General features: G+C 53.0%; 4 protein-coding genes across 4 annotated transcripts; 2 read left to right on the top strand and 2 right to left on the bottom strand.

Moving 5' to 3' along the window:
• Nucleotides 1-411: 411 nt before the first annotated feature.
• On the top strand, nt 412-9936 carry PKS5 (type I iterative PKS; the record flags this gene model as incomplete). The annotated part of the gene is made up of 7 exons (XM_041701065.1): nt 412-585; nt 642-728; nt 791-848; nt 914-6942; nt 6987-7307; nt 7365-8939; nt 8995-9936. 7 exons carry the CDS (start codon nt 412-414, stop codon nt 9934-9936), a joined length of 9186 nt encoding a protein of 3061 aa, XP_041553987.1.
• Nucleotides 9937-10720: 784 nt separating this feature from the next.
• Nucleotides 10721-11082, top strand: APUU_30017A (uncharacterized protein; the record flags this gene model as incomplete). Its single annotated transcript, XM_041701064.1, has 2 exons — nt 10721-10892; nt 10955-11082. The coding sequence occupies 2 exons, from the start codon at nt 10721-10723 to the stop codon at nt 11080-11082; spliced, it is 300 nt and encodes a 99-aa protein (XP_041553986.1).
• A 637-nt stretch (nt 11083-11719) lies between these two features.
• APUU_30016S (uncharacterized protein) lies at nt 11720-13837 on the bottom strand (the record flags this gene model as incomplete). The annotated part of the gene is made up of 9 exons (XM_041701062.1): nt 11720-12081; nt 12130-12231; nt 12279-12645; nt 12694-12742; nt 12796-13187; nt 13241-13414; nt 13473-13579; nt 13655-13723; nt 13789-13837. 9 exons carry the CDS (start codon nt 13835-13837, stop codon nt 11720-11722), a joined length of 1671 nt encoding a protein of 556 aa, XP_041553985.1.
• A 1861-nt stretch (nt 13838-15698) lies between these two features.
• APUU_30015S (VOC family protein) lies at nt 15699-16898 on the bottom strand (the record flags this gene model as incomplete). The annotated part of the gene is made up of 1 exon (XM_041701061.1): nt 15699-16898. One exon carries the CDS (start codon nt 16896-16898, stop codon nt 15699-15701), a length of 1200 nt encoding a protein of 399 aa, XP_041553984.1.
• Between the last annotated feature and the right edge of the window lie 524 nt (nt 16899-17422).

Below are 17422 nucleotides of genomic sequence, written 5' to 3'. Positions count from 1 at the left end.
TGCGGTCATTGCATCAACACGGCCTCCACAGGGCACAAACTCATGAAGCCACTGCTACATCGTCATTTGTTAATGTGGCGGCTGAGCCCTTGCAGCTGATGCATGGCTCTGGCCGAGAAAGCAAGGAGCTGGGCTCACCGCAGAGACTGCAATGCAAGGGACCGAACCAAAGGGTTCGTATTAACCTCTGTGGGTGTCATTATCCTCGCTGAGAGCGCCCACCGGACAGGATCTGCAGCTGCGATGGACAACAAAAGACCATTCGACAAATCTAATAACGCGGGGTGAACCCATCGGAATACGCACTTTCTATTTCTGTACCGGACTGCATTCAGACTTCAATTCTGTAGCAGACTGATACCAACGCCGTTGTTGCAAGAGTCAAGAACCACGCACAGTCGCCCATTCACCATGAAGGAGCCGATCGCCATCGTGGGCATGGCCTGCCGGTTCCCTGGAGACGCCACAGACACAAACAAGCTCTGGGAGCTCATGATGGAAGCTCGGAGCGCCCATTCGGAGGTACCTGCAGCGCGGTTCGATCAGAATGCTTTCTACCACCCGGAGAGTAAGAACAATGGGACGGTGAGATCCATGCTCATCTCTAATGTCCGCAGGAGCTTCTCTGACGCGTGTTGTAGTTCTATGCTAAAGGGGGCCATTTTCTTGCCGAAGATATATCCCGGTTCGATGCTGCATTTTTTAATATCAGCCCGGCCGAAGCAAAGGTGCAGTTACTGCGAGTCCCCGTTAAAGTCGTGCGATGCTGACCAGATACTTCGGCACCCAGGGGATGGACCCCCAGTTGCGGATTCTTCTGGAAGTCTCTTACGAGGCCTTTGAAAACGGTATGCTCACCAGATGTATGCACATATAGACATGGAGACGGAAAGCTGATCATGGACGTTAATAGCCGGCTATACCCTAAATCGATTAAGGGGAAGCAACACGTCTGTATACACAGCCCATTACAACAGGGACTACGAGAAGATGCTCCTCCGAGACCCCGAAAACCTCCCGTTCTATGCAGCCCTCGGAAACGGCGAAGCGATGTTGTCCAATCGTTTATCATATTTCTTTGACTTGAAGGGGCCCTCCTTTACTTTGGACACTGGGTGCAGTGGCAGCATGATTGCGCTGCACAATGCCTGCGCCAGTATCTGGGCTGGCGAAAGCCAGCAGTCTGTTGTGGCGGCCACGAATCTGATCCTAGATCCAGTAACGATGGTTGGGCCCAGCTTCATGCAGTTCTACTCGGACGATGGCCGCAGCTACTCCTTTGATTCACGAGCTTGTGGCTATGGGAGAGGAGAAGGAGCGGCGTGCTTGATATTGAAGCCGCTCTCAGATGCCTTGAGAGACGGCGACAATATAAGGTCCATTGTCCGAAGCTGCGTCGCAAACCAAGATGGGCGCACGCCAGGCATCACAATGCCAGATTTAAATGCGCAAAAGGCCCTCATTCAGAAAGCATATGCCGCGGCCGGAGTCGATCCGAGAGACACGGTGTATGTTGAAGCCCATGGCTCTGGGACTGCAGCGGGCGATCGGATCGAGAGCATGGCCCTGGGAGAGACTCTGGGGTCTCAACGCCCTCGGTTTGATCCTCTTGTGATGGGCTCTGTGAAAACGAATATCGGTCACCTCGAGAACGCCAGCGGCGTTGCTGCACTGGTCAAGGCCGTGCTCGTCATTGAAAACGGCTGTATCCCCCCCAGCATCAATTTTGAAAGGCCGAGTCCCAACATCGACTTCAACCGATGGAACCTGACGGTGGCCACCGAAGCGCAGCCTCTGAAATACACCGAGTCCCGGCAGGTTTCGGTGAGCAGCTTTGGCTACGGAGGCACAAACTGCCATATTATCCTGGACAAAGCTCCTCCAGTTGCACCTCAAAGAAGCCCTAAAACCCTAAGCGAATCGCCGTGTTTCCTCTTCCCTTTGTCTGCACGATCAAAAACCTCCAGCAGCCTCATGGTTGCTCAGCTCCAAAGATATGTCGACAGCAAAGGCCATTCATCCGAGTGCGATTTCCTGAGCTCGCTGGCCCATACCCTCTGCCACCGAAGATCGCGATTCCAATGGAGAGGGGCGATTATCGCAGAGAGCATATCTGAATTACAAGGCTGCTGTACGAGCAGCCTGCCTTTCAGTCACTCTTCTACTGCATCTCGCCTAGGCTTCGTCTTTACAGGGCAGGGATCACAATGGTATGGAATGGGCAAAGAACTGCTCCAAACAAGCACGGTGTTCAGAGACTCTATCCTCGCTGCTGAGCGTCACCTTGTTCGTCTCGGGGCAGAATGGAAACTGACGGAGGAGCTGCTCAATATGCCCGAGATGTCTTCATTAGACAAGGCACAAGTCGCACAGCCAGCGTGCACAGCGATCCAGCTGGGTCTCGTCAATCTCCTGGCCGCTTGGCACATCAAACCCTACGCTGTTGTCGGACATTCCAGCGGCGAAATCGCGGCCGCTTATGCTTGCAGCGCGATTTCGTTTAGTGATGCTTTGCATATCGCCTACTCTCGAGGAGTATGTACTGCAGGGCTCGCGGGAGACAGAGGGATACGCGGTGCGATGCTGGCCGCAGGTCTCAGCCGGACAGCAGCAGAAGGATACCTCAAGCAGGTTGACCAGCGATACGGGTCGGCGACGGTTGCTTGCGTCAACAGCCCCCGGTCAGTTACTCTGTCGGGGGACGAAGACGCCATCGTGCAGCTAAACAAGCTCCTTCAAGCCGACGGGGTGTTTGTCCGACGGCTACCGGTTGATGTTGCATACCACTCTCACCATATGGCTCGAGTCGCTCAGGATTATCGGAATACCCTGCAAAGCATTGGCCGACCAGACACCTCTGCGTCTGCCTTGATGTTCTCCTCCGTTGACGGTCGTCGGGTTGATGCAGGATCTCTGGATGCGGACTACTGGGTGAAGAACTTGGTATCGCCCGTGCTGTTTTCTCAGGCATTCGAACAGTTCTGTGGCGCATTCTCAGACGGCACAGACCAGAGCTTGATCATTGAGATCGGCCCTCACGCCGGCTTGAAAGCGCCAATCAAGCAATCTCTGGCGGCGCTGCAGCCTGCATACACGAGCTTTTCTTATAGTTCTGCGTTGTCCAGAAACAGGTCAGCCCGGAAGACAACTCTTGAGCTTGCAGGTGAGCTCTTTGCCCACGGCTTTGACCTTGATCTCGATATGGTCAACTTCGAAGGGTCGCCAACCAGACCGACAGCCATCGCCGATTTACCACCATATCCCTGGGACCACTCCGTGTCTTATTGGCATGAGAGCCGCCTCAGCCGTAACTACAGAAACCGGCGTGATCCTCCACATGATCTGCTTGGGGTCGTGGCCCCTGACTCAAGCATCCTGGAGCCTCGGTGGAGGAAGTATATCCGGCTGGCTGAAATGCCCTGGCTGACGGGCCATAGAGTCCAGGGCCGCATAATATTCCCAGGAGCCGGTTACCTTTGCATGGCATTCGAAGCTGGGGCATGGCTTTCCGCGCAGACTGGACTCAAGATCGATGACATTGCGTCGGTCAAGCTTTCGAACGTTTCGTACATCCAGCCGCTCATTGTTCCGGAGTCTGACGACGCGGTAGAAACAATCTTTACCATACGGCCATCTGGAGCCTATCGAGGCAGGGACCTGGCTCATCGTCACGAATTCCTGGTTTATTCATGTCCAGATGGCACCAATGTTGTGGACCACTGCCGTGGCTTTCTCTCTATATCGCCGAAAGGGTCGAATTCGGGGCCTCCGCCCTCGAGTTGGGAGATCGAAGAGGGGGATAGTATGTTGTCTGACATTCAGGTCAGCAAGCTGTATGACGACCTGAGGAGTCAGGGAATCGATTACTCTGGATGCTTTGCCGGTCTCTCCACGGTCCGTGCCGGGCTTGGGTTATCTCAAACTGCGGTTGATGCCTCGAAGGCACAACAGTATCCGATCAGCCGGCGAGGAATAGAATGCCCCCATCCGGCCACGCTGGATGCATGTCTGCAGAGTGCATTTCCTGCGATTATGGCTGATCCTACCTGGGGAGGGCCGTTCCTCCTGTCGTCGGTGGAGGAGATCACCCTATGGTCTCCGTCCTCAAGCGCGCACCCAACTACGCAACAAACATATAACGTGAATTGTCGGGCGTCAACAAGCGCGCAAGCCTCCTCCCACAGCAGCTGCTTTGCTATATCTCCAAGCAACCAGGATGTCCAGAGCATCTCGATTTCGTGCCTCATCTTCACTAAAATACAAGCGAGGGCCCAGTCGACGTCCTCGCAGACTGGCACCACTTGCCAGAAAATCGTCAAGTATGTGGACCCTCTGTTCCTCAGCACCCCCGAGATTGAGGATATCTGCTATGCCACAACGGACGACGCCTCAGTTACTGGCCAACTCTCACGGTATGCTCGCGCCTGTCGCATTCTGGCCAAAGCGTCTCTGGAGCAGCTCCACGAAAGCGATGTGGCGAAACTAGAACCTTACCAGGTCGAGTACATGGGGTGGCTACGCAAAATAGCAGCTCAGAGTATGTGCAAAGAGTCTGAAGACCAAGACAGTGACACCCAATTCCTCGAAACTGTGGAAAAGGATGGATGTGTGGGCAGGATGATTTGCCGGATTGGCAAACGCCTTCCACAGATTCTGAAGGGAGAACAGCAGGCGATTTCGTTGATGACAGAAGGCGGTTTGCTGCATACGCTCTACAGTGAGGATGAAGGAATCCAGCGATGCGCGACACAAGCAGGGCAGTATGCTCGCCTACTGGGCCTGAAGAAACCGAATATGCGCGTCTTGGAAATCGGTGCTGGAACCGGTGCCGCCACATTGCCCATTCTTGAAGCCCTCACCACCGCGAAGAAAAGCCTTTTCCACCATTACGATTTCACTGATATCTCTGGCGGATTCTTTCCAAAAGCGATGGAGAAGTTTGCCCAGTGGAGACAGCACGTGGGCTTCCAAACCCTCAATATCGAGAAGCATCCTGAGGACCAGGGGTTTGAGCTCGGAATATACGACCTGGTCATCGCTGCCAACGTCCTGCATGCGACATCCAACATCGATCGCACGATGAAGCACGCGCGGAGCCTTCTGCGGCCAGGGGGCAGTTTTTTGCTGATTGAAAGTACTCAACCCACAGCTTATCGGTCATTCATCTTCGGCACACTCCCTGGCTGGTGGCTCGGATCGCTGGAGCGACAAAGAGACCACCCGCTCTTGACTGTGCATGAATGGGATTCACTATTAAAGGATACCGGATTTGAAGGGGTGCAGGCATGTACACACGCTTACAAGACACCGGGTGAGCATATAGACAGCTTCATGGTCTCCCACGCTATGCCGGACGAGCAAGGCCCGCCTCTCTTGGTGCTTTCCGAACAACAGCTGCAGGGGGTTAAGGGAAACTTGGGACTGAAATTGGCCGAGAAGATGGCCCACGCTCTCTCAATTCCGACAGGCTCCATTGTCCAGCTGGGCGATCCCCGAGTCCATGGCAGGACGTGCATCTGCCTGGCGGGCCTGGAAGAGCAGATCCTGGCTGCATGCAGTGAGGCGGATTTCACTGGCATTCAGAACACCTTCAAGCGTGCAAAGGAGATCTTCTGGGTCACGCAAGGTGCCATGGATAGCTGCACCCACCCGGCGTCCGCCCTGGCTGTGGGTTTACTGCGTGTTCTCCGGCGCGAGAACCAAGGAGTGCGTGCTGTGAGTGTCGACCTCGACCCTGGACCTGGCCACCGGACTCTCCACGAACTGGCTGCCTCACTCCGGCACTTTATCAGCCGTCAGCACTTCTCACCGGAGGACAATGAGTGGCTCGAGCGTGGTGGCCGCTGGCTTGTGCCTCGCATCGTCGAGGACGATGCCACGACCAATGTCCTTTCCGGCGACACTGCATCCTCTGTCACTCTGCGAAACCAGTCATTCAAAGAGGCGAACCGTTCATTGCGTCTCGTTGCCAGTCCGTTCAGAACAATCCAAGACATGTACTTCGCGGAGAACACTTCTTTCAATTGTCCCCTCGCTGATGACGAGGTTGAAATCGACGTCAAGGCCACCGGGGTCAATTTCCGTGACCCGCTCATTGTGCTTGGGGCCCTGGATGCACCACTAGTAGGAGAAAGTAGCGGGCTCGTTGTCGATGTTGGAGCCCTGTGTCGATCTCGTTTCCAGCGCGGTGACCGAGTATACACCTGCTATGTCGCTGCACATGCAAACAGAGTCAGAGCTCAAGGGTCCTTCACGCATTTGCTTCCTGAGGCCCTCTCCTTTGAGGAAGCTGCCGCGATACCCATCATTTATGGGACGGCGTACCACTCCCTGGTCGAGGTTGCCCGTCTGAAGCCAGGGGAGTCTGTGTTGGTTCATGGAGGTGCCGGTGGTGTCGGGGGCGCTGCAATCACTCTGGCCCAGCACATTGGAGCCGTGGTCTTCGCAACAGTCGGGACAGAAGCAAAGAGGCGGCATCTGATTGACCGTTATGGGATTCCCTCTAGCCATATATTCTCCAGCCGGAATACCGAGTTTGTCCATGGGATTCACAGGGTCACTAAGAATGCAGGCGTCGATGTAGTCTTGAATTCCTTGACAGGCCCATTGCTCCAGGCCTCGATGGAGGTCCTCGCCATGTTCGGTCGCTTCGTGGAGTTGGGCAAGATAGACGCCCTGTCTCACGCACGATTGGACATGTCAGTCTTCAATCGGCACGTCTCAATCACGTCCGTGGACTTGGGTGCCCTCAGGGACCGCAAGCCCCAGGAGGCCGCCGCATTGCACTCGCGAGTGCGCGAACTGGTCCAGGCGGGTGTTTTCGTCCCTCCTCCTATTTCCATATACCCCGTTTCCCAAATAGCGGACGCCTTCCGACAGATCCAAGCCGGCAAGCATATGGGCAAGTTGGTTCTCTCCTTTAGCAATGACTCGGTGGTCAAGGTACAGCCCTCTCTAGTTGTAAGTCAATTGCTGACCCCTAGCAGGTTGCACCACCTGTATCGCGGCATAGACGTCTGAAGGCGAATGCAACCTACCTGCTCATCGGAGGCCAGGGTGGCCTGGGCCGTGAAATCTGTCGCTGGATGGCCAACAATGGAGCAAAGCATCTCGTCGTTCTTTCTCCGTCAGGCGCCACAAAGCCGGCGATTCAAAGGCTCATTAACGACCTCGCCGCTGTTGGCACCGAGCTTCGTGCAATTGCCTGTGACGTTGGAAACGAGGAGCAGCTTCAATCTGCGCTGTCTGATTGCCAGAATGAACTCCCTCCTATACAAGGCGTCGTCTACGCCGCGGTTTCTCTGAGAGTAAGACCCTTAGCCCGCCGGCTCAGCTGTAGTCTGATGTAGTCTGACATTATATAGGACATGGCCTTTGAACGTATGACGCGGCAGGACTATCTGCATGTCTTGGGCTCCAAAATGACGGGCCTTCAACTGCTCCATGTAGCACTTCAGCAGCAGCCACTGGACTTCTTCGTGATCCTCTCCTCTTATACTGGCTTGGTTGGAAACCCTGGCCAGTCCAACTATGCAGCAGCTTCCACGTACCAAGATGCCTTCGCTCGCTGGAGAACGGCCCAAGGATTCCCAACCAGGTCCATTGATCTGGGTATCATTCAGGACGCCGGATATGTGTTCGAGAATCCAGCATCGACAGAACATCTCCGCAAGTCGGGGATCAAGGCTGTCCCGCTAGATACACTTCTAGCTCTATTCGAGCATTGCGTGTATTCTCCTGCTCGAGATTCCTCTTCAAGCCAGATTGCCATCGGATGGAGCCCTGAGATGGCAGAAAATATCGACAATTCACTGTTCTCGCAGCTGATATCTTCCAAGGCAGGCTCTCCCGACAGCAGTGGCTTGCTGGGTAGTCCTGATCAGTTGCTGGAAGCGGCACTTCATTCCACTAGACCACGGAACGAAGTGGTATCTCAACTGGAGACTACCATCTGCCAGTATGTTTCCAGAGTGCTGGGAGTCCCCATCGAAGACGTGGATCCGCTCCAGTCCATGTCCCGCCATGGTGGGGATTCCCTGGTGCTGGCTGAATTCAGGAACTGGCTTCAGAAAGGCGTCGGTGCTCCTATGCTAATGAACAAAGACCTGGGACAGCTTCCTCTCCGAGAACTGGCAGAGATGGCCGTGGACTGCGTCAGGGAGCAACCGACGAGCGCCATTACGCGCCAAACGTCGCCGGCCAGCAACATGGATATATCTCTCCAGAGTCAGCGTTTGGTCAAGCAAGCCCCGTCTGCCGCGCTGCCTTCTTTGCCCCTGCCAACGCTCGAGGAAACCGTTCAGCGCTATCTGCAGACTGTTCGTCCACTTGTCTCAGCCTCGGAGTTTGCAGCGACCTCCCAGAAAGCAAAGGATTTCCTGCATCCCACCGGCCCGGCCTGGAGGCTACAGAGGAAGCTCCAAGACAAGAAGGATAACCCGAAGATCCCTAACTGGCTTGATGGAATCTACGCAGAAGTGCGTTATTTGCGTGACCGGCGACCACTCGTCCCATTCAGCAGCTACTTCGGCAGCCACAAGATCCACGGCTTGGATTCATCAGACCAGGGCTCGCCTGCAGTGCGCGCCGCTATCATTTCCTGGTCAGCGTTTCGGTTCAAAACGCAGTATGAACATGGCGATCTGCCTTGCGATACTATCAACGAGCAACCCCTCTGCATGGACAGCTACCGATGGCTCTTCAACGCGTGCCGAGTGCCTGGTCTCAAGGAGGATGTCCCCGCCAAGTGGCCATCGCAGGGGGTTTTGATCGCAATGAGAAACGGGCATATGTACAAGATCCCACTTTCAGTGGACGGAAAGCCTGCCACGATCGAGCAGCTCGCCGGGGCATTCAACCAAGTCATCCGCATGGCCGACTCAAAACGCGTCTCTCGCGTTGGTGTCTTGACTAACGGCGATCGTGATGTCTGGAGCAGGGTAAGTCACTCATTGTTATTCGACCTTTGCGCATAATGCTGACGATATTGCATAGAATCGGGATACCTTGCGCGGGCTCAGCGACAATAATGCATCCTCTCTCCAGGATATCGAGAGCGCTGACTTCGTCGTCTGTCTGGACCGAGCCAGGCCGCAGACAGCGGATGAGCGTGTGTCCCATCTGTGGAGCGCCACCGAGTCAAACCGCTGGCACGACAAGCCAATGCAATTCATTGTCTTCGACAACGGCGTCTCTGGTTCTATTCTCGAACACTCCAAAGTGGACGGCATCGCCACTCGACATCTACATACTCATGTCATTCACGCCATCCAAGACCCCCCGCCGCGTCAGCCGGATGTAGCATCGAGCTTTCCGGATCCAACGCCTGTCCTGATCTGTACCAACGAGGAGCTCGACGCACAGATGGAAACCATTCCCAAAGCGCTGCGCACCCGGCTCCAGAACCTCCGAGTCAAGGTCCTGGATCTTGATCAGTTCGGCACGCAGCTTAGCCGCGACCACCGCCTCAACCCTAACGCCTTTGCCAATATGGTTGTCCAGCTGGCCTTCTATAAACTATACAATAAACCCGTACCAACTGTTGAACCGGTCACCATGAGCACTTACTTTCAGGGTCGCCTCGATTTCTGCCGGGTTGTAACCGACGAAGTGGTCGCCTTCTGTCAAGCCATGGAGCAGCACCCCCGTGATCCGAAGAAATGCCAGTTGTTGTTCCAAGGCGCGGTGAGGAAGCATGTCAGTCAGGTTGCTGCCGCTGGAAAGGGAGAAGGGTTTGATATGCATTTTCTGGCACTGAAGGACGTAGCCCGTGAGTGTCAGGAGGTTCCCAGTCTCTTCGCAGATTCAGTGTTTGAGTACAGCCGCAGTGGCATGGTCAGCATGGCGACCTTGCCCGCCCAGGTCTGCGAGATTGGAACGCATCCTATCAAGCAGGATGGATGGCGTGTTGTTTTTATATTGCAGGAGAAAAGGTAAGCGTCGTAAACCCTATATTATAAGCCGTAAACTAATTCAATTATCAGCGCCCGACTTTTAGTTATCAGCCACAACTCTCGGCATGCAGAGCTCTGCAGATTGCTCCAACAGGCCTCGCAGGATGTTGTGTCTTTGTTCCACGCACGTAGCGCAGCCTGATGATACCGACCCGGCCATTATATACATTATATCTTGGTACCTGTTAACTAACACACCATCTAGGAACGCACTTTGCCAGATAGTCTGCTAAACCTATAGACAGTCTTTAAGGACTTGGTAATAAATTCAAAATCCATAACCTTTTCATGATTTAAATATTGCGCTGCCTTGCCGCGCCAGTTGACCACCGAGAACTGGGCTCACTGGAGTACTCCGTGGGTGTTTCGATGATAAGTTAATATAAATTATATGACATGTGAATTGTTGGGCGCGAAATTTTGGAATAGGTACTTTTAAAGTTCCATCTCAACTGGGTGTATATCATCTGATGTGACCGAGAATAGCGACTCGTCTTGGACTCTTCCACGTTCCCGGCACATGATGCGCTCATGCCACTGCTCCCAAAGTTATCCATGACTTTCTGATCGTAGTGGCCATTCCCAGCTATCTTATCTATGGCGTACCATGGGAACAAGACGGTGATCACGAGAACATTGTACCAATCCAGCCATATGATGTCAGTCGCCTTGTAGTAGGTCACCTACATATAAAGGTTAATATCGAAGTTAGTCTGAGAATATCACCAAATACCTTCAAACTACTATTCGAAATATTTATATTTACCATGCCGGACATCCTCCGCAGAGCTTCTGACGCGTTCCACCATCGCCAGCGTCAAGACTCAACCGACTCGACGGCCGCGCCCAAATCCCCCGACGCAGCAAAGCTTCCCGAGCAAGAGCCGCTGGATCAAAGCCCCGAGTCTGCTCAGCCTGATCCACACGGTGCAGCAACCGGTACTATCTCACTTTCCATGGTCTGGATTTGTATGTCTGTATGTACTAACAAGGTAGTACAGAGAATGCTGCCCATCCGAAGCAACACCACCGTTGGGGCTGGGGACACCGCCAGGCAAACAAACCCGAGACAAAACAGCAACCTAGCCAGCAGCAAACAGACAATACTGACTGGGTCATGGGCTCGTAGGAATATAATCGTGCTTGACGAAGTGCCCGGTGAGCTGACATCAGGTTTTCCAGAGGCTAGCACTGGGATATGAGGAGTGTTGTGCAGTTAATGTATGTTATCACACCAAGAACACAAAGCTGAGAGACGTGTCTTCTCTACTGTACTAGCTATTGTAATTAGTCTCTTTCCGGCTTGGGCGAGTGATGACCAACCTGGAATGTTTATTCTTACGCTTTGACGTGAAACATTGCCGTAGCCACGGTCCGATCGGATCTCGATAGTTCCAAATAATCTATGCAAGAAAGCGCAGTGCGATGATGAGGCGATCTATTTATGATTCAAGGGTTTCCCATGGCACCAGCCTGTCGTTTTTGCTGACACAGATTCACAGCAGATGGGTGCGTAGTGGACGACTGCTAAGATTATATGGATTAACATATAGGGTGGGGATTACTGCTGCTAGAGGCTACTTTCCGGATACTCTTATTTTCTATTAGGTCTCTATTAATGGTACAATGAAATAACATGAGAAAGCCAGGCCGCTCTACCATCTTGAATAAGCAAAACAGCTAATCTAACGGATAAAGAAAGGAACGCAGCGCGCTAAAAATCCAAAACAAAGAAGCGAGATTCATCACGAGTAGGAAGAAACTAATCAGACAACATTACTTGTCTCCGGCCTGTGTCTTTCATTAACGGGCTGGAGCTGGAACTCTTCCACCAGTGGATTGTGATCCGTTGTGCGCGAGCTGTTGTTGCTGCGAAAGTGTGGAAGATTCCACCCGAGATTGGAAGGGAATTTTGTCCGGGAGAAGCGGTTGTAAAGGAGGATTGAGCGGCGTTTAGAATGTAGAAAACTGTTGGGGGGCAGGGTCTGGTTATAAGATAGAGGGCGCACTTCGGCTGGTCCGAGGGGGTCGACCTCCGGCGGGACATTGAAGAGTTTGTACAGAATGCTTAGGAGGGGGATGGAGAGGCCGTGGATGAAGATAGAGAATATCACGAGCCAGTATATTGCTGAGGTATAGGTTAGAAGAGTATTAAGACTGGGTGGTTCGGGCTCACTTGGTTTGAGGGCGCGCATCAAGCGGGCCTCGATGGAACTGCCCTCCCCCACAGCAGGGAACAGGTGAGCGGCATGCTCGGCGTAGAAGACAGCACCGATTCCTGGCAACGCATTAATAACAGTCCCGATAAACCAAGTATTGACCTACCGATGGGTCCAAAGTAGCCCATGAACAAGGCCTCCTTCCAGTTCTTGCAGACCTTGGGCATAAACTTGTACAGAGCAAGCGTGCTGGGTATACGCCGGAAGAGAAGAACGATGACGCCGAGGAGGATGAGCCGGGGATAGGTGATTCCTGTAGTGTCTGGCTGGTGGAAGTCGTCCCACGGAATGACGGCTCCAATATACATGAATCCCCCAAAGTTGAGGAGACCGTCGATGCATGAATTGACTTCGTCGTGACGGGCTTCAGTCTCCGCCAGATAGCCCCCGTCCCAGTTTAGGGCACTGCCGGCGGAGAAACAGGCGAGCAGGTCGTTAGTTCCGATGCAACCGCAGGTTCCAAGGAGGAACAACTGATGCTGGGATTAGCAATGAACACGAGATGCGTGACAAGGACTTACTCCCAACGCAGCCGGGAACAGCACGTAGCATTCGCCGTCTATCCACTTCCTGGAGCTTGTTAGCATCTTCAAATGAAGGTATCGGGGACAAGCCCGCCTTACTTTCGGAGGCTGTATCGTAGCAGATACATGCTAGTATACCCCACAGTGGCGCCATACGCCATGCCTAGGATGATGTAGTAGGCCCACGTCTCGGCAATCCACATCTCTATCGCCTTTCCAGGCCCACCGTGCATATGCCCTACATCGCCTGAGCGCGCGACATGAGAATGGGCCGAGTGGTCCTGATCCGGACCCCCCTGTGTATACCGCAACAGGTAGGTCGCTAACATCAGGAAGGGGAATCCAAACCCATCGTTGGCACCGGCCTCAGAAGATATGATTTCGCGCATATCGCGGGCGACGTATCGGTCGGCAAAGGGCCCTTTGGCAATAGCCTGGGAAAGGATGGGGTCGGTCGAAGTGACGCAGGAGCCTATAACAAGTGCAGAGAGCTGCGCGAGGAGCATGTTAGCTTTCAGTCCTGACAGCCCTGCCTGGGACTTACAAAGTTAAGCTTGGGGATCGCCAATAGAACGCAGCCGGAGGTACAGAGCCACATGAGGGTCATGTTAGGGATCAGGCACAGCAGCATCTCCTTCCAACGATGAAGCTGATACTTGGCTGGGAGCTGGAACCCCACGATCACCAACTGAACACCGATCACCACGCGACACAGTCCCTGCGCCAATAATCAGTCTGGCCGTCAGGATGAGCAGGCTTTACTAATGTTCGCGCACCAAGGTGATCGCATCCTGTTGGCCCTGGATTGCGGAGCCCCATTCGGTGGCCTCGAGGAATTTCGCCGCATATGGGCCCAGAATGATGCCAACGACCACAGCCGGTACTGGATAATAAATGAAGATTTAACAGTCAGCATCCAGAGCAGTATTCAGAACCACTGGGAAGGAGGAATTCGTACACGCTTCGCCAAGATACCACTGTGTTTTCACCTTCACCGAGATCAACGCAAAGAGAATAATGAAGGCGCCTATTGGCCATATTAGATTATTGAGCTCCAAGAGACCGGGGGGGCCCCGGAGGAAGGATAAATACCCAGAACAGAGATCACCACATTCAGCTCACTGACGTTCAGTGTGGGCATGGTAAGTTGTGGGCGGTTTTAGGAGCCGAGAGTGCGCTTCGAAACAGAGACCTGAAAGCCGCAGGCGTGCCGGTTGTTCAGGTTTTTTTTATTTCGAGAGATGAAGAAAAAGGAAAAGAACAAGCTGGGCTGTATTGATTATTTTCAATGAGTTGTATGACGGAGACAATGCTCAGAATAGGGGCTCAGCCTTATGTTGCGTCGCAGGAGCTCCCTAAGTAATGGCGCCGAGATACCAGGCGAGTAAACCTCCCATAACTTGCCACGCAGCCATTGAGCAAAATTAGCAGGCGTCTGATCAGTTCGCAGCTTTCAGGAATGGCTTGGAAGCGCCTGAGCAGGCAGATACATAGCTCCGCCGAATGGGCCCTCGGCCTATCACGCCCAGTAAGGCGGACCGCTTGGCATCGATCAGCCAAGACGCAGGGGGAGGCCAAGAGACAGGACACAAGATACTAAGAGACCAAGAGACGGCCAAGAGACACACGGCTCCCCTGGCCATTCCGTCTTTCGTCCCACTGGTAGGCTCCTGCCAAGCACCCCCAAAAATGGCGCACTCCTTTCCCTTGTCGGAGACAGCGAGCGTCCGAGGTCTTGTTGTGGGAGCAACAGGGTTGGCTGACCTTCGTCTCTCTTGGCCTGTCCTTGTTCTAAATTGGTCTGATGGGGAATCCTCCACGGGCGAAGAAACCGGTTTCAATGCCGAGGATTTCATCAGCCATGGCTGTGACTGATCACCGATACGGGCAACTCGGGCATCCCCTGGTCTTGGTGGAATGCCAATGTGAGTGACTGATGATGCGAGCAGCAGCCTTGAGGTCCTCGATAAGCTTCGCCAAATTTTCTTCAGCGGCAGGAGAGGCTATTGCATTTCCTCGATGTCGGGTTCTTACTACGAGAGAGTACCCTCAGAATATCCCACCTCACCTTCCTTTCACCATCAAAATGTTATTAAGATTTTCGAGCTCCTCCCTCCGGCTTATGGTACAGTGGAGATTTACATTAACTCGGCTGTGGGGGGGAGGAAGAGTGTATCCTGTCAGCTTTAGGCCGAGTACCGGAAAAGGTCCTTATCCAGCGGCGAGCTACTCCACCAGGGCAGTCTGAATATATTTCTACCCCCAGTCATTACTTACTATCACGCTTTCTCCCCAGGTATATACCAAAGCTCCACGCCTGCAAGCAATTCCAAGTTATAAGCTCTGTATATTCATGGGTGTCAACCACCACCAGCCCCTAGAGGCTAGTACATCTATTAGTCTCTATTTAATATAAAGTCTAGTTACTTGTTAGAAGTGCCCTTTCATACCTCTAATAGCACCCCAGCAGCTGCTCCTAAAGATGGTTGCAATGTTTGCCAGGAAACAAACATATATTAACGCTGAAGTCCTAAGATTATGCCCTTCATGAAGCAAAAATAGACTACGAGCTGAGTCAGCTAAATTGTCTAGCTTCTGATTAGCACATGTCATGCAGTACCTACAAAGACGGTGTATCAAGAGCGACACTTACCATACCCACAGTTCTTCCCGGTTCCCAACTCATGCCGCGCACAATGCTCACTGCGCCGGAACCTCTTGTCGCTGCTACGGCACTTGAAAATAGCTTGGCAGCCAGGTGGCCAACTGCATTTGCGACGGCCCCGACCAAAAGCCAAGTGGATCACGACTTTATATATAACCACACTTGACGGGTATGCCAAAGTATACCGTCTTTTTGAAGGCAAAGATGAGCTGGAGGACGTGTAGACGGCGCAGGAAATGCTCAGTGGAGACAATGGGCAAGTTGCTCATCAACCTACAAGCTTACAACTCCTTTAGAGTTAGACAATGCCGTTAGTTCCGGAAGCTCAAGACTTGTTTTACAAATAGAAAATTGAAGCATAGCTAGATGAATGTTTTCGTATTATAGAAAGAATATGTAACCGATGGCTATGTTTTTTGCTATGCGTTGTAAAGCCACGCTTTGCATTGCTCGATGCTCTCCTCCTGAATTCTCTGATACAACACCATCTCGTCTGCCACGTCAACGCCTGAGAGAACGCAGCGCCATCGCCGGGCGTTATGGAATCCTTGATCGCTGCTGCCAGAAGGGAATCATACAACTGGCGTCCTTTAACCGTAAGAGCCGCACCTCGCTGCTCAATCTCGCCGAAGCGTGCCTTGTGCCTACCGGGGACACATTGCTTTGCATTTTCAGATTCGTCAGCCTCCACAGGAAAGTTGATTGGTTCCTCGATGGATTTAAAGCTAGTCTGCCGCAGAAGAATAGGACAATGCCGTTTGGGAGGACCCTCGATGTAGTCTTTGACGGGTATGTTCCATTCTCGCATGCTTGATTGGACTGCGTCAATGCCCAGTACTCGTGGGGTTAGGTGGTTGATGTGCGGCGACTTGAAGGCAACAATGTCTGCCAGAATAGGGCTTTCCGATGACATCTCCTGGTATTGCGCATGAGATACTGCCGCCGAGGTGTGCCACTGGAAGGCGCTGGCTGCTTCGTGGACAAATTCTTCGGCTTCAGCTTCAACAAGGCCACCGTTGGATTCATAGATGGTCAGCACCGCAAACATCCTGTCGGAGAAAATACGCCGACGGCAAAGAATGCTGGTGGCGCGTTGGCGAAGGTCATCCGATTCAATCAGCTCTGGGCGGAGCACGGACACGAACAATCGGAAAGAATTTTTAGAGAGCTCGGATGCTTCATGTGCTCGGAAACAAGTCGCGTGCACAGGGAGATGGGCCGGTGCGAGATCATAATATCCAGTAGGAAGCATATTCATGACCTGCAGGACGCGCCGGACCTGGCGAAGCTCGTCTGGCCTGCCGACACGAATGGCTCCGTGACGCTCTAAGTGGATTCTGTCGAGATTATCGGTAGGTTTGAGCTTTTCGCGAAGCTCAGGGTCGTTCTCGAGTACTCTCTGATTGGTCTGTCCAACTAGACTAAGCAGTTTGCCATACAGAGGGACCTCCTTGGAGTACATGGCTGACATGGCCACCGCGAAGGCTTGCCTGATGTCCGCTGACGGGACATGCTTGCGCTCAGTTCCGTTTTGCATCTTCACGATGCCGTTACTGAATGGCGCTAGATCTGGAGAAAATACTTAGTATGTAGCTGTTGGAGAAGTTGAAGCGTTGGCGATTACCGAAAGTCAATACTAGGTTGTATATGATGGTAGTAATTAATACTGCAAGTGAGCCTCCTAAGGGCAACAGGATGTCGATACTCCTACTAACCTCGAAATTTCGCGGGCCTAGGCAGCGGGCTATCCATGGGAACCGGGTCGGAGCGTAACCGGCCCCATTGCCGGCGGATTGGCATTGTGAAGCCATCCGCAACCAATCGGGTACATCCGGGCCTATCTGTTGGCGTAAACTGGTGGTTGCTGAGACCGAGACGGAGAAGTTGTGAAGACTCGGTCGTGAATAGCCATGGCGATGTAGAAATGACCCATTTTGTTTGGTGATCACATCAACCTAGTCATTGAACTCGGTAAAAAGAGCCATATCCGAGGACCTTTATGCTGTCATGACATTATGTAGCAGCTCTATTACGAAAAAAAAAAAAAAAAAAAATGGCTTG

The sequence above is a fragment of the Aspergillus puulaauensis genome, chromosome 3 (genome assembly GCF_016861865.1).
Source record: "Aspergillus puulaauensis MK2 DNA, chromosome 3, nearly complete sequence".
Lineage (NCBI taxonomy): Eukaryota > Fungi > Ascomycota > Eurotiomycetes > Eurotiales > Aspergillaceae > Aspergillus > Aspergillus puulaauensis.
The sequence above is the reverse complement of the archived record's forward strand: the minus strand, read 5'-3'. Positions and strand labels throughout refer to the sequence as shown.